Source organism: Neomonachus schauinslandi, chromosome X (assembly GCF_002201575.2).
Source record: "Neomonachus schauinslandi chromosome X, ASM220157v2, whole genome shotgun sequence".
NCBI classification, from domain to species: Eukaryota; Metazoa; Chordata; class Mammalia; order Carnivora; family Phocidae; genus Neomonachus; species Neomonachus schauinslandi.
Window position 1 is genome coordinate 108,582,340 of NC_058419.1, and position 23,670 is coordinate 108,606,009.

The window sequence follows — 23,670 nt, forward strand, 5'->3', positions numbered from 1 at the left end:
GAAAGGAAAGGAAAGGAAAGGAAAGGAAAGGAAAGGAAAGGAAAGGAAAGGAAAGGAAAGGAAAGGAAAGGAAAGGAAAAAGGAAAGGAAAAAGGAAAGGAAAAAGGAAAGGAAAAAGGAAAGGAAAAAGGAAAGGAAAAAGGAAAGGAAAAAGGAAAGGAAAGGAGGGGAGAAAGAAAGTAAAGAAGGGACCGGAAAGAGGGGAGGGGAGAGAAGGGGCGGGGGGAGGGGAGGAGGAAGGGAGGGAGGGAGGGAGAGAGAGAGAGAAAGAAAGACAAGGAAGGAAGGAAGGAAGGAAGGAAGAGGGGCACCTGGGTGGCTCAGTCGGTTAAGCGACTGCCTTCGGCTCAGGTCGTGATCCTGGAGTCCCAGGATCGAGTCCCACATCGGGCTACCTGTTCGGTGGGGAGTCTGCTTCTTCCTCTGACCCTCTCCCCTCTCATGCTCTCTCTCTCTCTCTTTTTCTCTCTCCCTGTGTCTCTCTCTCAAATAAATAAAATCTTTAAAAAAAAAAAATACAAAGCAACTCTAGGGTGGCTGGAGGGGGGGGTGGGGGGGGGGGGGTTGGGGTGGCTGGGTGATAGACACTGGGGAGGGTATGTGCTCTGGTAAGCGCTGTGAATTGTGCAAGACTGTTGAATCTCAGATCTGTACCTCTGAAACAAATAATGCAATATATGTTAAGGAAAAAAAAAAAGAAGAAGATAGCAGGAGGGGAAGAATGAAGGAGGGGAAATCGGAGGGGTAGACGAACCATGAGAGACGATGGACTCTGAAAAACAAACTGAGGGTTCTAGAGGGGAGGGGGGGTGGGAGGATGGGTTAGCCTGGTGGTGGGTATTGAGGAGGGCACGTTCTGCATGGAGCACTGGGTGTTATGCACAAACAATGAATCATGGAACACTACATCTAAAACTAATGATATAATGTATGGGGATTAACATAACAATAAAGTAATAATAATAATTTTAAAAAAAAGAAAGGAAGGAAAGAAGGAAGGAAGAAAGAAAGACAGGCAGTCAAGAAAGGAAATCACAACACAGAAACAGAATCTAAAAAACAACCAAATGGAAATTCTGAAATTGCAAAGTACAATAACCACAATGAAAAATTCGTTACATGGGTCAAAAGCAAATTTGACAATGCAGAAGAAACAATCAATGAATTTGAAGACAGATCAATAGAAATTATCCAATCTGGAGAACAGGAAGGAAAACAGTGGAGAAGCGGGCCCCGGCAGACAGTGTCAGACGTACAAGCAGGCAGAACAAACAGTAATCGAAACCTCACACGTTAACACTGTGTCAAGTATACTGTCAAGTAATCAAATTTTTTAAAAAGTAATGTAAACCTGAGCTGAAGGATTTCTCAACTCTAAGCCTCTTACTCATTTGTTAAATGGGGATGGTCCTATTTATTAATAGTACCTACGCCTCACAGAAATGACGAGAGGATAAAATTAGTTAGAACAGGTAAAGCACTCCCTAGCACACTGTGAACATAATAATTGCGGGCTGCAATCAGTATCATCCTCATACACATTTTGCTAGGGAAGGAAATCATGGCTGGCCCTGGCCCAGAAAGTTCCTCGGGAAACTTTCCTACCTAGAGGGACATTCCCTACAGGCAGCTGGGAAGAAGGAGAATAAATCCTAACTGCTACTGGAGAAAAATAATACAGCTATCAGTTCTTTGACATTTATTACTTTGACAACATCTTCTAGTTACTTCATAATTATACAATTACTTCTACATTTGTAACTATACTTGATTTTTTAAGCATTTGTTCTTTTTTAAGATCTTCAAAAGTTTCCACCTGAGTGTGAAATTCTAGGGAAACTTGTTTTCTATGTACATATATTCATAACTACATCTAGAAGTGACTTGAACGTTCGTATCCTAATAAGCCCTCTTGCAACGTTTCGGGGCTAGGAGTGGGGCAGCCGTCATCAGAATGAAGATGTGATTCATATAATATCAGAAATAGGAGTTATCGAAACCTAACACGGGTTTTGCCGAACCAAGGTAACCAGCCAGCTGGCTACTCTGACCAGAGGGGAATTACCAAGTTTGACCTGAGGAGACTTCACTTCCCACCAGCATATTTATTTCTTTTCCTTTTGGGTTTGGTTTTGTTTGTTTTTGTTTCTGTTTTTGTTTTTACTCACTCTGTTTTTGGAACCGCTTTTCGCAGCCAGAAGAAATCAGACTGTGCTAAGTACTTGCGGGTTTGCAGGACATTGCCAAAGTAGTCGAATTCTGAAAACTTGATCTGAATAAAACAAACCACAACCATCATTGTTCCAAGTGCAGATAAAAGAGGGCCCTGAAAAAAGCCTTCAGCACACAAATGAGCAACCAACGGAGAAGCTACACTCCTCGGGACACCTCTCAGCCATCACCAGTTAACCCAGTATCCACAGGGCCATGAAATTTAATCTCCGTGATTTTTCTTTTAAAAGCCCCCAAATCGATATGATTATTTCTGGATCACAGTAAAAAGAGACGCTGCAGTAATTTATGATGCATTTCATTCACTTTGTAATTGAAAAATCTACTTTAAACTTCATAGGACATATCCTCTTAGGTTTGAAATTTCTTGGCTCACATGAGTCCTTGATCTTTTCTAAAATGTGTACTTTATTTGTCACATAGGTTCTTCTAATAACATTCAGTTTAGTCAGCTAAAACCTCACTTAGCTTATAGATGATGATTTAGTCAAATGTTAAAATCCAATTTACTGTAATCAGCATTTGTTCATGAAGGGAAAACAATGAAAGTGATTCAGAGACTTATTTTCCCCGCTAAGCACAATGGAGTCACTAGAATCATTTCATTATTAACAGAACTTGTCTATTACCACTCAAAAAATTCTCTGGTCTCTAAAAATTAATGAAATTACAGAGGCGAATCGTAGATTACAGCTTGCATAGAAAAACAGAAAGTTGATGCGTCACAATTTGTGTATTAAAATAGGGAAACAGACATAAATGATTCCTGAGTTCCTTTTCTTTTTTTGGAAGGAGAATGGCAAACAGTTTGAATTCTCTAGGCATTCTATCTACAAAACTAGCAGTCCTTAACCTAAATATTGCAAATAATATCTGTGAAACAGTAAAAGCAATGGGATGAAGTGATGGCTAATTCTTTGGTTTGAAAATATACTACTGGGATGCGTGGGTGGCTCAGTCAGTTAAGCGTCTGCCTTAGGCTCAGGTCATGATCTCAGGGTCCTGGGATCGGTCCTGCATCGGGCTCTCTGCTCAGCGGGGAGTCTGCTTCTCCCTCTCCCTCTCCCTCTGTGCTCTCAAATAAATAAACAAAAATCTTTAAAAATATATACTACTGTGGCAAATAAAATAAGAAAAATACATGTTTGAATAAGCAAATAACCAAGAGGAATCAAAATCTTACTACCTGTAATTTTTTTGTAAATTTAAACCATACTCTTTTAAAAGCAAAAATTAAAATATAGCAAATGCATGTATGTGAAACCCACAGGCGTTACATTATAAATATGAATACACACATACAACTTGATGGCTCTAGATTTGACAGTCATCTACATCTGGCTCATGTTTAGCTCTTCCCTAACGTACGATTGATACTCATTATAAAAATATCTATGGAGTAACTTTTGTTAATAATTCATCTTGATCTTTCCAGGGGATCAGGCCAAAATATAAAGGAAGGACGAAAAATAACTAAAGGCACAGGGAGAAAAGCAGGAATGCAAGTATCAATTCCTGGCATCTTTGGTGTTCTACCTGACCAACCAGTTATAAAGATCTGACTTTAAGTTGTCCCTCCTTCAAGCCTCTTAGGGGGGTGGCTGATAAACAAATTGTGGTATAGTTCCATAATGGAAAATAATACAGCAGATTAAAAGAATGGTACGTACGCATGAACATGAAATAATCTCAAAAGCAATGCTGAGTGAATAAGGCAAATTGTATGTATGAGCGAATTTAAAGTTTTAAATCATGTAAAATGATACTGTATGTTGTTGATGGATACATACCTATATAGCAAAAGCATAAAGAAATACATGGGAATAATAAACACTGAATTCCAGATAGTGTTTATATCTAGGGAAGGAGGTAGACAGGAAGAAAAAACATTATTAGGTCAAGGTGGATTACAAAAAGAATTTCCAGTTTATCTTATTCATTTCAAATGTGTATGTGCATCATAAAGCTAAAACAGCAATGTTTAATATTTGTTAAAGCTAGAGGTGTTCAAAATAGGACTTTATATATTTTCCAATGTGTGAGATGCTTCAAAATAAAATCCTACAATTGATTGTATTTAAAAATAGAAGTTTATACTCAACCTCAGAAGAAAGAGGGTAAGCTCCTTGTTTTAGCAAGCAGCTTTAACTAACATCCTAATGCATTCCTGGGTCATATGGTTAAAAGATGTGTCCACTGTTCAACCCTTAGCCTTTTTTTAGCTTTTGTTCCCAAGACAGCTCTGACAGAACCTTTAGAATATGAGTGTAACTGATGAAAAATTCAGATATGCTCTTGGGTTCACAACACTTTCTGGGACATTCTCTCAAGGGAATTCCCTTCAAAATATTAACTTTTCTTTTTGGTAGTATCAGTGGGGTCAGTTGTTGCTTTTGGAAGAGTCTGCTAATTGTGATACTTTCCTGTTCCATTTGGAAAAAAAAAAAAAACTTGATATTCAGGTTGTTCTGTAGACATTAAATGGAAAACCATCCAAAAATTTCCTTAAAAAGAAGAGTTCTGAGTAAAAAAATAAAATAAAATAAATAAGATCCTATCATTGCCATAAAAATAATCATGCGGAGCAAAACTAAGAGCAAGTAATTACAATTTGCCAATGGCTTATCTATCTTTCGAAGGACAATTTTAAGATTGTTTTAATTATTAAAACAGAATATTTGCTATTTCTTAGCCTAATTTAATTGATCTATTCCATTTACTTAATGGAAATCATAGGTAACAGAGGACGAAATTTTACCTTTTCCTGTGACACGGGTTAAGTGTTCGGGGGTAGGGAAGGGCCAGCCCCTGTTATTCCCAAATGATAGATGAGGAAAAGAGCTGAAGAGATTATGGAACTTGGCAAAGCCATACAGTTCAAATCATGAGGCTCCTAACTTCAATGTTCCTTTCATTGGTCCTAATAAGAAAAATGGTGACTGGACAGAAACAGTACAGGGAAAGAGGAAGCAAAGGTAAGAATTAAGGGTGGGAGGAGAAGCAGTGATTAAATAAGCAATGGTAGTTTACTTAACATCATATAGCTGTTAAAATAATGCTAATTAGGCTAGGGAAGTCAAGGCCAAAACAACAGGTTAATGGTAAAGGTCAATATACAAAATTATATACAAGTGTTAATTTCAGCAATACCAAAATTGAAAGACAAGATAACATGGTGAAACAGAAGTATGTATTATTATGTTCCAGTACCAATATTATGGGGGCTTTTTCATGCCTTTTCTCTATTTCCCAAATTTTCCACCATGTGATAATACTTTGATAAGTGCAAATATTTCAACAGGCCCTTGTTTTTCCTTTGAAGGAAAAACAACGATGAAACCCAGCTACCACTGGGAAAGTTCCATTTGTGGAGATAGCAACAAGAACAAATGCACATAAGTAGTTGAAAACCACCTGTATCTTCAAAAAAAAATGTTTAAACTGTGCAAGGGACAATAATCGGCTCGAAAGCCTCTTGTCCTATCCATTACTGGTGAAAAATGTAGGTCAAGTTGATAATGACTTTCAATCACTTACATCTCCTGACTTTTCAATTGGGTGATCTTTGGGAAACTCATTGGGGCTCTCGTGTCATGTCCTAGGAATAGCCGTCCAGATCCTAAAATTCAGGGGAATCTGAATTTCTCTTCCTGGAAATCCTATCCAGGATACCAAGCATCAAGTGTCACAGACTAAAGGTATAAAGGGATAAAGCTGTTACCACCCCTCAAAGGCGAGGAACAGAACAAGGAGGGCAGAACAAGGGCAGAACAAGGAAATGTGTTCAGCTTCTCTGTAGGATAAGTACATGTTGATAAGACACTACGTGAGCCGGGGCACCTGGGTGGCTCAGTCGTTAAGCGTCTGCCTTCGGCTCAGGTCATGATCCCAGGGTCCTGGGATCGAGCCCCGCATCAGGCTCTCTGCTCGGCCTGGAGCCTGCTTCTCCCTCTCCCACTTCCCCTGCTTGTGTTCCCTCTCTAGCTGTCTCTCTCTCTCTCTGTCAAATAAATAAATAAAAAAATAAATAAATAAATAAAAAAGACACTACGTGAGCCAAGAGGACGAAGAGATTCTAGAACACTTTTTAAGTTAAATCCATTTAAAGATATTCAGAGATATATCTGAGTATCTGTAAGAAAGATTTTCTGTTAGGCACTCATAGAATTTTCTAAAAACAAAATGGAATTCAGATTTTATACTTATGTTTTCCCTTATTTATAGCAAAGTAATATGTAGGATTGCTGCATTTAGACAGCTTTGTCCATAAGTATTCTGTGTGTGTACATATATACATACCTAGATAGAGACAATGTTCAAACTGTTTAACAACTTACATATATGGTACACTGTGAATGATGCAGTTCCCACAAGCAGCCACTTAAGGGTGACTCTGAGGAGCGCCAGCTGGTACACCACCAAGGAACCAGATGCCCTGTAGCCACCACTGGGGGACAGGGGACAACTTGGTCTGCTCTTGAGAAGGGAACACTCAAGATGGAAGCCAGCATGTGGGAGTTATGGAAGACTAGCTGGAAGGCTGGTAGGTACAAGGGCACTCCCCTCCAGTGCCCACTCTTGGCTCTTCTGGGCCATGGTGGCCAGAGATAACCTGGTTGAACTTAGGACAATGTTTTATTTTGTTTCTTTACCTATTGTACAGAATTACTTCAATATTTTAGCAACCTGTTTTTCTGGAGCATGTCACCTAAACATCACCTCACTCTTGCACAGTGGCAGTACCACTCTCTGTCACTGACACACACACACATATCCATTCCACTGGCTAGAGCAGACCAAGATCCACCCCAGAGAATATTATGCAGGTTCACACATCTGTATATCTCTATATGCATATTGATATGTTTATGTATGTACGTGTTTATCACTCACCAGAAACATTGATCTCTGAAAAAGTACCCAGATCCAATTCTCCTAAGTAAATAGACGCCAGCTGGGACTCTGACTTTAGCCCTTACTCCAATTCTCCACTGGTTTTCACAAGAATGAGTGAAATACCGAGTTGGGCCACTTACTTACCTACTGTCTCTCAGCTGCATGCCCACCCTTCTACTCTGTTCTAGAACAATGGGGCAGGGAATCTGAAAACTTTATTTCCCAGGCCCGAGTGCCAGTTGGCTTCCTGCCAACAGGAGGCACTGGGTGAAATCAGCAGGTGGCAGGAAGGGAAAGGATGCTGTGTTCTCTCTCCTCTTTTTTCTGACAATGATGCTGTAAGAATCTTCAGCCCCTCTTCCTATTGAATCTCCTCTCTTTGAAATACCTACTGTGGTTCTGGCCTTCCTGACTAATACAGCAACCTTTCCACAACTGGCATCAACTCGCTCTTGAGTCTATTTTCATGAAGGATCAATGAAGGCATACCTTGTAAGGCTAATCTGAAAACGGACCAACGCCTACATGTTTAAAGCTAACCAGTAGGTTCTCCCCGCATGCTACCAGGGGTTCGCACAAAGGGCATCTCCTCTTTTCCTGCTCTTTTCAAAGACTAAAGTAAGACTGTTGTTCAGAAATACTTGGCTGGGCATCTCAGTTTACCCAGTCAATCTCAGAGGGGGGAAATTTTTTTTCTCAAATTCTTTACATTTGCCTCGAAGTTCTTTTCCATTTGCTCTTATCTCCACATGAGCCCAACTTCAGTCTTCAGCCTTTCTCCTTGACCTTCATCTGATCCATTGCCTAATCTCTATCCTCTTTCCTTCGCCTTTCTGCCTGATGAAGCATATCTTTGCTTGCGTCAAATAAAGTAAGCTGTTTTTCATTTCTAACAGCCTCTCAAGCTCAGAGCTTGTATTACCAGAAATTTCTCACAGACCCTATAGTAGTCCTTATCTACGTGTTTCTCAAAACTGAAAACACAGCCTTATTGTATACCAGTAATACTCTAGTCCTACTGCTATTCACCTTCGCGACACTATTACTGTCTATCACATCAAGCGTCCTTTACCTATATTCAGGTTGGGTTTTATTCATTTTTTCTATCCATTTCTGAACACAAATGTATTTTGATTTCAGTATTTGGATGTTTTTTCACCGTCTATTTTTTTAAACTGTTAGAAACTCTTGGGTGCATCTGGGTCTACTCTGGCTATGAGTCAGACAAAAGCTGTTTCTTGACAAAAGTGATTAAAAATCTTGCTGTGTAATGGCTTCAGTTCAGACCCTGGAGAAACAAGAAAACCCACCTAATACTGCAGCCTGTCTGGCATCTGGTTTCTCTTCACAAAAGATACTGCATTCAGCGAGTACTCACATTTTTGGGCACTCGCTTTAGACAAGAGCAGACTGCCAACAAAACCTGATCAGTTGAATATTGTGAGTGAGCCCTGAACGCTATCTTATTTGATTAAAGCTTGAGACTGTTCCATCTGCATAGCCTTTTAAATCAATTTGAGGCACCTAGATCGTGCACGGGTCAATTCATAATGACTTTTCCACACCAAAATAATCTCTTACATACAAATTGAAGATGCCGTAACTTAACACTTAGATTGTGCTTACTGTGTGCCTGGGTCCATTTTAAATATGCTAAATATGTTAACTTATCTGATCTTCACAGCAGCCCTATAAGGGAGGGGTTATTATTCTCAACTCCATTCAAATATGAGGAATCTGAGGCACAGAGACGCTATATAATCTACCCTAGGTCACATGGCTAGTAAATGGCAGACTAGGGATATAACTCCAGGCACCTTGATTCCAGGGCCCATGTCCATAACCACTACACCAAAATACCTCTCACACCTTCTCATCTGCATCCTTGACTTGGAATAATTGCCCAGCTCATCCAGGCTCTCCTTCTAAGGCATTTTGTGCCCCAGTGATGCTCTTCTCAGCAGCAACGGTTCTCATACTGATCCACAAAGTAACAGCTAGCACTTACAAGGAACCTACTTATGCGCCAGAACATTATGTTAGGTGCTTTCACATTTATATACTCTCATTTAATCCACCCAACAATACCAAGACTTGGTTATTATTATTTCCAGTACCAAGTGTTGGAGAAGGTCGTCAAAGACTTGACTACAACTTGACCTGTGAGCTGGACCTGGGCAGTCTGAGGCTCCCCACCCCCTATACCCAGGAATGGGGGTTTTGCTTACCTTTCCCGCTCCCAGGGGCTGCTCTGAGGATGCAGCCTGGAGATAGGGATGTGGTGTGGGGAACACCTGCACAGTATACATGACTGGACCTAGTTATGGCCTCTATATAAACTTTTAAAATCTGGCCAGCAGGTGCGGGGATCCACTCATCTTGCTGCCCTTGTATGTAAGCTCCCTTGGCTTATGAAACCTACCACCTACCAACATGGAGTGGCCCTCTAAGTACCAGGGCCAGTTTCAGATTACCCCCAGGAAGCTCCTGAGGAGCTTGTAAACCAATACCCAACAACCAAAGGGAAGATAACTGAACCTGGACAAGATCAAACGACTAGTAAGTGGAAAAGGCAGAAGCGCTCCAAGGCCCGTGCTAATAACCACTTGACAATATGACCTCCCTCTTTTCTTTTCCCCTCCCAACCAGCTCTGTGAAAGCACCTCCCACCAATTCTTTAAACCCACCAGTCTTCCTCTGGGGCAGGTGCCTGAGAAGGACCTTGCAGAACCCCTGCTCTGATTATAGGCAGAGCTTTCTGGGCCTGGATTTCAGTCCTGGCTCTGACACTATGTAGGCCACTGAGGAAATCACTTAACATCTTTGAGTCTCTACGTCCTTTTCTGCAAAATGGGGATAAACACCATCTACTTCACAGGCTTACTGTGGAGGTTACAATATAATGTACATATGTGTCAAGTGCGTCAGTATTTTTAATTATCATAATAATACTGAGATTTTTCCGCATCAAAACAATGTACAAGATGGGTTGAAGCACATTATTCTCCTGCAGAGCAGCCGGAGAAATACTTTGGAAGGCCATATCTTGGGACCAATGGAGAAACTTTATAACGAAAGCTTTCTCTCACTTTTGAATAATCCTATAAAATTCTGATGTTCATCTACAAGTCGAGGACTGCTTTTACTTATGTGACTTGTCAAACCACAATCTCAGGAAAGACCTACATCTCAGAGCCTTACTACACTCTAGAAAACTACTTTTTTAAAAAAAAAAAACTATATATATATTTTTTAAAGATTTTATTTATTTATTTGACAGAGAGAGAGACAGTGAGAGAGGGAACACAAGCAGGGGGACTGGGAGAGGGAGAAGCAGGCTTCCCGCTGAATAGGAGCCCGATGCAGGGCTTGATCCCAGGACCCTGGGATCATGACCTGAGCCGAAGGCAGATGTTTAACGACTGAGCCACCCAGGCGCCCCCAGAAAACTACTTTTTCAAGAAAACGTAGTGAATGGTAAAAACAGGGGGTTTTGTGAGGAAGAAAAGTTCTTTATCAGAACTATTTGTAGGAAAGGAAGTAACAGTGATTGTGATTAGAAAGGCCTGTAATGAACGTATCTACTGGAAAATGCATGTCCCAAAATATCAGAATACAAAAGTTATTACTATTCCTCCATCAGTAACTTACTGCAAATATACAGTCCAACTCACAGTAAATTATAGAGTCATATGTATGTGCACTTAATCTGCCAAAACACTCATAAAGTTTAACGAAGTTAACTCCCAGCAGGCAGATTTATTACTAGTCATCTAGTATGAATGAAGCACATAAAGAATGTTTAACAACAAATATCATGCGTTTTACATTAGAACATGGCCACTAATTGTAAAATACTCAATTTGCTTAATCCTTTCCTTTATGATCAAATCAGACCGAATCCAGGTCCATGTGCTTTATGGTACCCAGTCAGCTATGCATTCTTTCTGACACTTCCTTTATTTTGAATCTGCTCTAAATCTTGTGATACGCCTGGCATATTGAGGTTCATATCTAGCCAAGGGATGAATCAAAAGTTGGTGCTTTCTGGCACTACTCGGTATAAGTGCTTGGACTTGGGTTAGTTGAAAGGCATGAGGCCAGTAAAAGTTGCCAAAAAATAAAAATACAGTATATTTAGCACTTACTGCCTTGAGGTCTTCATTAACATAAGTATCATTCATTATAAACTCAGGATAGCCAACTTTTGCCAAAACAGCTCTCGCCTATAAAAAGGAAAGAGAAAAACGAGGTCAGAGTTTCAGCACTTAAATCATTAATAATCACACAATGTAGGACGCAACGTTCATCTGAAAACTCTCTTTAGGGAGTGCCTAGTAAATGCAACCTACTGTGAAATGCAAAAAAAAAAAAAAAAATGTAATTTAGTCTCTGCCCTCAAATACTAACAATACAGTAAATGCACAAACAAATATACAGTAAAAATAAAGGTTTCAAAAGAAAGACAATATTGTTATCAAATTCCAGAGCAGAGACTAATTCCTCATGAGGAAACTGCTTAACGTAGGTGACCAAACCGAGTCTTCAAGAATGGGTGGGATTTCAAAATGCAGAGGTGAGAGGAAGGGCATTGCAGGAGAGCACAAGGACAAAGACAGGGAGCCAGAAAGGAAGGACATCACACAGAGAGGAGCAGCACTAGGAGGGGGGAGCAGTAGACAATCCGTAGGAAAACTGGTTTGGGCCAGTTCACAGGGATTCCTGAATGCCATGCCAAGAGTCTATATTTTCTTTCACAGATAGGAGAGAACGAAATGTTTTTAGCAGGAGTAAAATGAGATGAGTCACCCTTCAGCAAGATTATCACGCAATGCTGAGAGTGATGGCCGGAATGCTAGAAAGATTGGAAGTAGGGGGTCCAGACTAACTTAAGATGTGCCATAACTGTCCTTTTGATAGACAGACTACTGCCTCCCTGTGTTCTGTAGCATAAAGGGAATGGGTGAAGGAAAAATCACCTTCAGCACATACGAGGAGCTTGCACAGCAGGGATTGGCCAACTACGGCCCCTGGGCCAAATCTACTGCCCCCTCTCTTCCCCACCCCACCTCTGGCTCTACAAACTTGTACTGGAACACAGCCAAGACCACTCACTGACATGTAATCTGCAGCTGCTTGTGCACTACAAGGGGAGAGTTGAGTCGTTGGAACAGAAACCCTGTGGCCCACAAAACCTCCAACATTTACTACCCGGCCCTTTAGAGGAAAGGTTTGCCAACTCTTGCTCCGGAGAAACTTGACAGTTCCATGTGAAAATGTGTCTCTTTCCTCTCCCCAGATTCTGGGTTTCGTAAAAACAGAAGAGGGGCTTACTCAAAGAGTGAGTACATGGTAAGGAGGATCTGCCCAGATCCCCCTGGGATCCCTAGCATTGCTTCTGTACAGCCTTCCCCAGCATCTAGTGTTTTTTCTTTTCTAATGGCCAGCACTTCCGACTCTTAGAAGGCCTGCCCTAGGGCTACTGGAGCCCCTTGCCTGCGTGAAACAGTTCCTGAGAGTTTGTCTACCTTCAGATCCCATCCCCACCCCAACTTACCCCAGGAGCCTTCAGCCAAGAAGCGACTGTAGCAGGAGTCCAGAAGCTCCACTCCTTTGCCTCCATTTAGGACAAACTGTGAGGTCTAATTTGCACTCCAGAGGTCCCCTGAATGATCAGACTGTCTGAGACTTCCCCTGAAGTCACACCCTTGCCTGTCCCTTACCCTTCCCTGGCTGGCCTCCCCCATACCCTTGCTGCTCTCTCTTGGGAACACTTGCTAAATAAATCCTAAATCACTTGCACATGCATCTTCATCTCCAGCTTTGCCTCCAGAAGACCCCACATAAGAGACCAGGCAACCCCAAACATGTTGGTTTTATTCCAGCACAGCAAAACCAGGGACCCCTGCACACATTGCTCTTGTAATGAGTTCTTTCCTTCAGTCCCTTTCAATTTTCCTCACCCAACAAATAAATGGAATAAGATAGTGCGTTTCCTTATCTTCCTTGAGATAATTAAAATATTAAATATCAGCAGAAACCTGAAACTCAAGACTCAGAGGATTTTACAAGTGCCATAGGACACAGTCATAATGGGTTTTGCTGTTCCAGACTCAAATATAGCACAGACCAAATTCTGCCTTCAAAACCCTGTGAGTTACACTGAAAGCCTGATGTGACCTAGATAGCAGATAACTAGCAGTTATGACTCTCCCTCAACACCAAACAATACCTCCTATGTCTATAAGTTACCTTGTTTCAAGACCATTGTATCATTTCCCTCACTGTACTTAATTCCTCAGTGTATTTTATGAGCTTACCACAAGTCACACGTATAACGTAGAACAAATAAAGAGCTCCCGATAGTTACCCCCCAAAATGAAGAAATGTATAAGCTGAGTCACCCACAATTGTTTTCTGAACACTGGTCTTTCTGGAGCATGCTGATGAATTATGCATTGTTTTTCAAACCTCACGTTCTGGGACCCCCACTGCACGATGGAGCTTCACAGATTACCTTCTACACTGTACATGCGGGTCACTGAATCCTCTTTATTATTTAGCAATACCTTGACTTGAACAGTCAGTAGAGAGATACAAAGAATCCCTAAATTCATCTCCGAAGGACACATAGAGAGAATAAGGTAATAATACTAGCAGCAACATTGCCAACCTCGGGACACCGTGCTCTTCTTCCCCAAATGTACGCCTCCATTCAAACTCAGACTCAAATGTCCTTCTGTCAGTCTGTTGTCAAGTCCACGTCATCCCACCCCACGCCACTCTACTTTCTTCCCTGAGAAGCTTCAGAATGCCATCTCCAGAAATCCCATGGGGCATGGCTCCAGGTCAGCATCTGCCAGTGAGAAGCACTCAGAGGAGACTGGAAAGGTAGACGAGGAGACACCATTTCTTCACTTGCCATTGGCAGCTATGGGCAGACACAGAGGCACCTGCAGACAGCAGACAGAGCGCTCTGCCCGCGGCCTCCAGGCAGTCTCCTGAGGAGACCCCTTCTGTGTGCAGGCAGCACTTCACTGGAAGATTGGGCCCTTCACTCACCAGCCCTCCCAATGATTGCATAAGCCCCCAGTTGCCCGTATTAAACAGCTTCCTGCTTGATATACTTAGACGGGCACTCACTTTCCTGCATGAACGCTGATACACCCTTTAAGGCAAAGAGTGATCACGTCACTTTTTAACTTCTCATGAACGAGAAGAATGAAGCACCAACAATCTGATGGCTAGCTGAAAGGTTAAAGTATTCATGAGAGAGGTCTGCAATCAATTACCCCCTGGGTTGGTTACATGGACAAGAAGGAAAGGCAAGTCCCAGGGCAAATACTGAGAGAAGAGCGGTATAAACAGAGAAGGGACCGCATATCATGTTCTGCAAGCAATATTTCTTAGGCTGCTTGTGGCTGATCAGAAATGCCAGAGTTTTCTGTAACCACTGCATGCATTTCCATCCCTTACTCACACAAACTTCTGGAAGGGGACCACACATGACAGCCAAACCTCCTTCCTCAAGGGAAGAGGCTTGAGCCACTGCTGATCTTCACTACCTCTGTGACCTTGGGCAAAGTACTTACTTTTCTGAAGCAAATACTGCCTACTGTCTACCCAATATCCATTGTCCTTTCCTTCTCTTAGTATCAGACCCCAATTCTGCTCAGGGTGACAATGGAGCAAACGAAAAACAGCTGCATCACCCGGCTTCCTTTCCAGCCAGGACTGGCTATGGAAGGAGATTCTGGCCAATGGCATAAAACAAATTCCCTGTTCCACTCCCAGGAATCCATTTTTTAAAAAGGACAGATTGGGGGGGCACCTAGGGTTGGCTCAGTCGGTGAAGGATCTGCCTTCGGCTCAGGTCATGATCCCAGGGTCCCGGGATCAAGCCCCGTGTTGTCAGGTTCCCTGCTCAGCGGGGAGCCTGCTTCTTCCTCTCCCCTTGCTCCTCCCCCTGCTTGTGCTCCCTCTCTGTCAAATAAGTACATAAAATCTTTTTAAAAATTTACTTCCAATACAAATACAATGAAAGAGAGAGTTGAAAGAAGTACTGGAATAATAAAGGAACTGGGAAAGGAAAAGTTGAATCACCTAGATCAAGCCTGAGCAAACCTCTTCTGTAAATGACCACTTAGTAAATATTCTCAGTTTTGCCAGCCATATGGTCATTAATCCAACCCCTCACCTCTGCTGCTGTCTGGAGGAAAGCAGCTATAGATAACACATAAATGAATGGCTGTGTCTGTGTTCCAATAAAACTTTACTTACAGACACTAAAATCTGAATCTCATATAACTTTTATGTATCATGATACATTCTTCTTTTGATTTCTTCAAACCATTTAAAAATGTTCAATCCATCCTTAGCTCGTGGGCCATACAAAAATAAGCAGCATGCCAAATACGGCCCAAGAGCCACAGTTTGCTGTGTTGATGTAGATAATTCAGTGAGGGGATTGTTCATTGAGTTGCCTCAACTGGTGGCACAGGGCCTAGTACACAGTAAGCGCTCAACAATGCTTGCCAAATTGATTCATGCGGAACAGTGTAGGGGAGTGAGCGTGTATGCGCATGTGCATGCATTTTTAGCTACTTTATGTTTTTGTTTTGCTCTTTGCTATTACTAACATGTACATACAACAAATCTTAATTGCTTAGGAGTTTATTCCTTGCCCTAAAGTCTTAGGGCTAGAGCTCTAAAAATTTACAATTAATTCTATGGAGACAAGACAGAGTTCATAAAGTGAGGATTATTACATTGAGAGAGAGACAGAGAGAGAATAACTACCACAAATAAACTCTGAAAAACAAGGAACATCAGAAATGTAAAACACAATGGGATTTATTTTTTTTTAAAGATTTATTTATTTATTTATTTGACAGAGAAAGACACAGTGAGAGAGGGAACACAAGCAGGGGGAGTGGGAGACGGAGAAGCAGGCTTCCCGTGGAGCAGGGAGCCCGATGCGGGGCTCGATCTCAGGACCCTGGGATCATGACCTGAGCCAAAGGCAGACGCTTAACGACTGAGCCACCCAGGTGCCCCACAATGTGATTTAAACACTCAAGTCACCCCTCCTTCCCAGAACTTTCCACAAGGTACACTGCAACTTGATAGGGCTGGTGGCAAGCACAGAACCGGACATAATTCTGCTTTATCTGGCTGTGACATTGAAACAGTGTCTAATTTTTACACAGATGACCAAAGTGACTTAACGACTGGTTACGATGACAGCTTTACTCCTGATTTTTCAAAGCCACTTCGTATTAAGCTGATTGGCAGAAAGATGGAAAGCTCATTTGTTTTAATCCCCACTGACTTGGCTGTTGAGGAGAGTCAGGTAAATTCTCAAATGTCTTGTATGTATTACATCAAAAGGATCGTTTTTATCACTTAATTAAGCAGCTTTGTGTTTCCGCTACCTAGTTAAGTCTCTTGGCCTATTTTTTTTTTCTTTTTTATTAATTTAACCAACATAAGAAAAAAAGGAAACTGATGATCAATTGCCCTTCTACAAACAATTCATAGACGACTTTCGTAAGCTTGCAATGGCTTTGAAAGCTTCAGTTAGGCTTAACCACACTGAGGCCTCATTTTCTCTGATGAGTTCTGTAATAACTATTAAACATCAATCAAAATTCTGAGCCTTAAGCATATCCGAAGGTTCAGGAGACCGTACATGAATTACACTATCCTTCAAAACAATGGCAGTTTTCATAACACCAAACAAATGATTGACTAGTGTAAATGCCTTGGCTGGAGATATTATCCAAAGCAGAGCTGATGGTATTGATGAAAATTAGCCCTGAGGAGCAGGCTTTAATATCCTCTGGGGCTATCTGGATCCCACAAATAGTAACAATGCATTTATCTGAAAAATCAAATTTTATCTTCTCAGTAAGAATGGCACTGATTTATTAGGAATCGTGGAAAATTTTAATTCTGCAAATTGCTTTTGGGTGTGGTTCAGAGGCTCATGCATCATGCTGGGGTGGAGGAGGAGTTAAGCGCCCCCATGTATCAGAAGGCTTTATAAGTCACAGTAGTGGTTTTACAAGAGCTGGAAGACAGGAATGCTCAGATTTCAGCTCTTCCATCCTAAATCCTGCCTGAGTAATGCCCCAGTATAGCAGACAATCCCCATTTCTCGCCAAACACAGACAACATTCTAGGAAGCATTCCAAATCACAAACCAGTTCCATCCATCCCTCTTCCTTTCTTGGAAACACCAACTCCATGTATCTTGGAGGCAGGCAGTTTTTCCAGTCTGAAGAAAGGAAACCATGTAAGCATGGGGAAGCTATAATTTAGCCAAACTGGCACTAAACCTTTCCCCAGTGTCTTTGCGATGGTCCCCTCCTCTCACTTGGATGAGCACTGCACCCAACAGAAGTAAAGAAAGAAACCCAACCTGGGCTTTCTTAGTAAATAACTGGAGCAGGGAACAGTAACAGAGTTAAGAACCCAAAACCATCCTATGATTAATCCATAAAACAACAATATCCCCCTCGGGGTAGGTAGGGGCATTATTACCTTAAAAACAGGGGCAAGTCTCATATACTCCCTTTAAAACTGGATCATATAATTTTTTAAAAATCGATGTCTTTCTGTACTTTCAGTCACATACCCTAAACTGCTCACAAACTTTTTGTAAATAGAACAGCTGCCAGACCTTCTCAAATGAAGATCCTAAGCCTCAATTAGCTAAATCCATGTGTCCAGACACAGCCAAAATGATAAAAGCCCAGAAGCTGGAACAATCCTATATTGTAGTTCGGCTTTTATATGGGCCAAAGTAAATGATATTTTTCTCTGTCTCTCCCGTAGAGGGCTCTACATCAGGTCAGCATACTATAGCCCACAGGCCAAAACCAGCCCACCACCTGCTTTTGTAAATAGTTTTCCTGGAACACAGTGAAGGGGTCCAGAATATGCCACCATGGCCTAAGAATTATTTTGAACTGAAGGCATTTGAGAAACATCCGATGCAGGAAGAGGCTTTTTCTGAACCCCTCTTATTTGCCTAAAAGCAGAGCCTTCTAGAAGAATTCCACTGTCATAAATCCCCTTCAAGGGAGGCTCCCATAGCCAGAAATGAGAAACTGCATAAACAGACCTTACTAAAACATACTTTACTTTCCATTAGTTTCTTCCATATATTTCTCAGTCATTTCCTACCATTTACTGTCCCTTGAAATCCTAACCCATGCCCCTTGTTCAGATGGTATATAAGCCCTAAATTTTCAATGGGGTTTTGAGCTACATTTTGAGCTACATTTTCTGTAAGCTCCCACCTTCTTAAGGGAATAAACTTTGTCTTTTTTTTCTTGCTAACCTGTCTTTTGTCAGTTGAGTTCACAGGCCCCCAAAGACTGGACCTCAAAGGGTAGAGGAAAAGTTTTTCCTTTACAAGAGCCAAGCTTATTTGTTTACTTGTCTCTGTCCACTGTCATACTATAGCTGTGGAGTTGAGTAACCACAAAAGATACCACAGGACCTGCAAAGCCTAAAATATTTACTATTTGGCTCTTCGCAGAAGTATTTTGCCAACACCTCTTCAAGATAAAGTTTCCCAGATTTTTCAAAACTAATAGTAAAGACAGCAAGGGGGAAATAAGGGACAAAGCATAAGTTTCTGGACAATTTCATCAAGATATAAATGTGACTCAACTTGTAATGCTTCATCTTTTGTTGAGGTAAATACCTGAATTTTAAAACAGAGCCAGCATAAAAATATTAACTTGAAGCAGGAATTATTACCATGGAAAAATCAAAGAAAAAATGCAAATAAATTATTAAAAATCATTTTCCAATGTCAAGATTCAAAGAGCTTAGAAATGCACAAGCAGGGCGCCTGGGTGGCTCAGTTGGTTAAGTGACTGCCTTCGGCTCAGGTCATGATCCTGGAGTCCCGGGATCAAGTCCCACATCGGGCTCCCTGCTCGGCAGGGAGTCTGCTTCTCCCTCTGACCTTCCTCCCTCTCGTGCTCTCTGTCTCTCATTCTCTCTGTCTCAAATAAATAAATAAAATCTTAAAAAAAAAAAAAAAAAAAAAAGAAATGCACAAGCAACATCTAGTCCCTAACACCTAACATATCTCAGGTAAATTTAATCAGCTCTTTAATCCTCCTTCAATTGTAAAATTACTTATTTAAATGGCAGGCAAATTGGAGATTAACTTAAATAAACATATCCCACTCTCTCATCAACAGTTCAACTGAGGGGGTATCGTGGTCCTTCTTTCCATTAAGGTTTACCTTGGAAATAAACAATTCTTCACTAGGGTGAAAAATTTTTCAACCACCTCCCTCATACTGTGGGGGCAACAATCAAATGAGGTAACTTTGCAGAATTATTAAATTAGGCCAACGTGAATTGTCACATAGTTTTTCTACAAGAGAGGGATGCTATAGGGCCATTCCCCGGACAGATGGCTCGTTCCTTCGACACTGTAGGCCTCTAGTTCAGGGCTTCTCATGAAGCTTTGTCCCTGGACTGGCTGCAACAACAGCAGTCCTTGGCGGCTTGTGAACAATGCAAATTCATGGACCCACCTCAGACCTACTAAGTCACAGTGTCTTTGGGTTGCAATCCAGGAATCTGCATTATCATAAGGCAGGGTTTCCCAGCCTTAGCACCAATGACATTTGGGCCAAACTATTCTCATTTGTGGGGTTCTGTCCTGTGCATTGTGGGATGTTTAGCAGCATCCCTTGTCTCAACTTACTAGATGCCAGTAACTCTCCCCCTCCCCACTTCACAGTTGTAACCAAAAATGTCTCCAGACCTTGACAAATGTTCCCTGGGGGTACAATATCACCCTGGGTTAAGAACAGGTGTGGGAGGGGATTCTCCTGCATGCTCAAGTCTATGCTAGATTGCTAGATGCTCTAGACTGTGATACTTAGCAAGGCTTCCAGACTCACTTCTGAGAACCCCTGACATTGTATTCTCCATCCACTCCTTCAATATTCCTTAGGCATCTCACAAGTAGTCACCACTATTATGCCAACAGGAGTACTTTATGAAGAAAACAACATGATCTTTCCCGACAATTTCTGAATGTGACTCAGGCACTTGCAACTCAACCTAATTTTTGGCCAGTGTCACCTAAATCCCAGGATGATAGGGACAAACAATTAATCAATAACTGGAAAATGCTTTGCAACTACAAGTCAGGATACAAATATACCCCCCCACGAAGATCTCAGAGATGTTTTGATTAAAAGTTCTAATAACTTCTCTCTCAGTAACTTGGCAAATCTATTTTAAGTACTTCGAAGCATCTAAAAAGCCATGTTAATACAATTACAGTTCACTGAAAAATTAGCATGCAATCCAGTTTGAAAGCTAAAATCAGTCATAGCGGGGTAATATTCCATTTAATTATAAAGATTAATTCAACCTTCATTTATTTGTGTGTGTGTTTGGTCTTTTCATTTTTCAAAGAACACCCGAGATTCAAATGCCATCTGGCAGAATTGCCACACAATTGTCAGTAGCATCTATTAGAGTCGCAGATTTCATTTCAAAGTAGGACTGATAAAAGGACAAGGGGAGGGAAAGAGAAGAGAAAGGTGGAAGCAGTAGAGAGGCGACGAAAAAATCAGGTTTTTCACCAATCAGATGGGACGTATCCCTCTCTTTTGTTCCACCTAAACGAATGGTCCCAAATAACAAGTCCTGCTATCCTTATTTTCTATATTTTCTGCAAAAGCCAGGTGAAGATTCAAGCAGTGCTGTGAACAACAGTGCAAAATCTAATTATGACACCCACTGTGTTTTTCAAAATGTATGTTACAGCTGCCTTAAAAGTTGGCCATAGTCCTATGGTGATTAAGACTGACCACTTTCTTCATCATAACATCCATTCAAAATTCAACCTTTTATGGAATGACTAACAATTGCCAAATAAGTACTGTAGACTGGAAAACACCTTTCTAAATTTTTAGTGAGTTGTAACATACACAAAGTACACAAATATTAAGTGTACAAATCAAAAATGTTTTAAATGCACACACAGGCCTGTGTTAGTAGCTCCAAGACAAGATTTAAAACATTTATAAGCACCCAGAAGGCTCCTTTGGGTGCCCTGCCAGTCAATAACCCCTCTACCCCAAGATAACCACTATTCTGACCTCTATCTCCACAAATGAGTTTTGTCTGTCTTGAACTTCAAAAAAAGTGTATACTCTTGGTGTCTGGCTTCTTTCACTCAACAGTACATCTGTGAAATTCGGCCACGTTGCTGTGTCTAGCAAGAGTTGAGATACAGAGTTTAACAAACTGCATTCCTGTCCTCAAGTTGTTCACAGTTGATCATATATGGAGAACAAAATGCGGAAGGAAGGAAGGAAGGGAGGGAAGAAAGGAAGAAAAAACACTAGAAGAATGTAGAGGATGGGATGGGATGGGAAGAGAAGAACTTTGTGAAAAGGTCACCTTCAAAGAGGAGATCTCAGAGCCAAAATGAATGAGTAACAACAGAAATAACATTGTCAATAATAACAAAAGTAATGCTCTTTGCTGAACCTCTACTATGGGCCAGGTACTGGGTTAAATGCCTCATTTCTTCATCAGATCTAATTTTTACCTCAACTCCACCAGGTAGGTACAGATCACTCCATGTCACAGCTCTGGGAGCTGAGGCCCAGAAAGGGTAATTAACCTCCCCAAGTCCTGAAGACATTTAAGGGCCAAAACCAGCCTTGTAACCCAGACTCATTTAGCTTTAATTTGACTTCAAAAAGCCCATGTTTTCCCAACATGTACCATCTTTTGAGGAATGAAAAATAATATTCTATTATATGAATATGACTCAGTTATAAATCCAAATGAACTGAATAATGTGTAATGTACAGACCACCTCTGCACCAGTAACCATATTCAATATGCCCAAATAATCTTTTCAGCCATAAGAATGACAAGACACATGTAGACAGAGTTTAAGTATACCTTTAAGAAGTTTCTATCCCTCCGTAAAAGTCAAAGCATTGAGCTTTTGGTTCTGGACACCAATGGAATTAAACTTTCACTGAGCGCCCCGGCAGACCAAGAGTTGGCCAAGAGGGAAGGTCAAAACAGAAAAGGAAAGGCAAGAAAGTATTCCTAGTGTAGAAATACCAGAGCATCTATTTTTCAGACCAGTCAAGGTAATGAGATAAAAGAGATTTCACCAGTAGAAGGAAGGTTCCAGGGAATGGGGACCCAGGGAGAGAAGGTTATCAATCTCATTGAGGAGATCCACTGGCAAAAACCACCCTGAGAAAAGGAGTCTATCATGAGCATCCCTGGCCTAAAGAATTCTAGTCTTTTTCCACCCATTTCTAAAGAGGAGTAACATCGCCCCTTCGGGATTTAAGCACTATCATAAAGACAAATGAGAGCCAGTTTCAATTTTGAACCAATTAAATTTAAAACTTTCCTAAAGCAGGGCACCTGGGTGGCTCAGTTGGTTAAGCATCTGACCGTTGATCTCAGCTCAAGTCTCCATCTCAGGGTCATGAGTTCAGGCCCCATACTGGGCCCAGCTTAAAAACAACAACCAAAACAAAACAAAACAAAAACAAAGAAAACCCCACTTTCTTAAAGCTCAACCGTAACTAGCTTTGGGGTTAGAAATGAAAAAATGCACTATAAGCAACAGACCAGGAATGTTTGGACCTTACCCCAAAAGCCCAGGAGATGGAATATAGGCCTTCTGAGCAGAGTACGTGGTTCCAAATTTGCATCCCCCAAAACTCAAAATTTGGTCCTGCATTGTCTGTCTGTAAAAATATATCATCAGCAATATGTAACTTTCTGCTGCCAGAACAGCCAGACCTATGAGTGTGACCCATGTCAATGTGAACTGCATGGGTGCAGGTCCCTTGTTGCTCTCTGCCTCTCTGAAAGCCAGAGTACCGGCCTCTATCCCTTGAGAGTAAACTCCAGGGTAAATGGTGGAAGACAGATAAAGGGAATGCAACTCATCCACCCCAGTGGCTCTGCCTCCACAGTTCAGCCCTGGTTATTTATTCTGGATGCCCATGGGTCACATTTTGGAACAAATTTTAGCTCTGTTTTGATCTACCTCTGAAAAGGCAGTCTAGGGAAGGAAACCAGAAAGGCCACCTATACTCAAGGAAAAGCAATGAGCCACAGCCAAGGGACCATGTGGGCTGTTTGTAAACAGCAGCCTAAATGTCATCATCAATTATTCATCATTCAACAAAGCAAATGAGTAACCTCTTATAAAACCACTTAATTCCTACTCAGGAGTTGGCCCAACAAGAGAGGAAAGCAGCAAGGGGTCGGTCAAAAACTTGAGACTAAGAAAGCTCTAGACCAGGTGGCCAAGCCATGGCCTGCATGCCCAATTCTGGCTGCTGCCTGGTTTTGTCAATAAAGTTTTATAGACACAGCCACATCCATTTGTCCACATATTGTCTATGACTGCATTCATGCTACAAGAGTAGACTTGGCATGCCCTGCAAAGCCCAAAATATTTACTATCTGGTCTTTTACATGAAAAGTTTGCTAACTCCCGCT

The 23,670-nt window shown here is 41.4% G+C and overlaps 1 protein-coding gene across 2 annotated transcripts in view; it reads right to left on the reverse strand.

The window, feature by feature from the left end:
• Window positions 1-23,670, reverse strand: part of PHEX (phosphate regulating endopeptidase homolog X-linked) — a 207,388-nt gene that overhangs the window by 64,573 nt on the left and 119,145 nt on the right. For both annotated transcript variants that reach the window (XM_021704426.1, XM_021704494.1), the window contains exons 13-14: window positions 11,277-11,354; window positions 2,169-2,272 (exon numbers count right to left, since the gene is read on the reverse strand). In XM_021704426.1, the coding sequence (XP_021560101.1) occupies window positions 2,169-2,272; window positions 11,277-11,354 (182 nt within the window). The remainder of the gene's footprint in view (window positions 1-2,168; window positions 2,273-11,276; window positions 11,355-23,670) is intronic.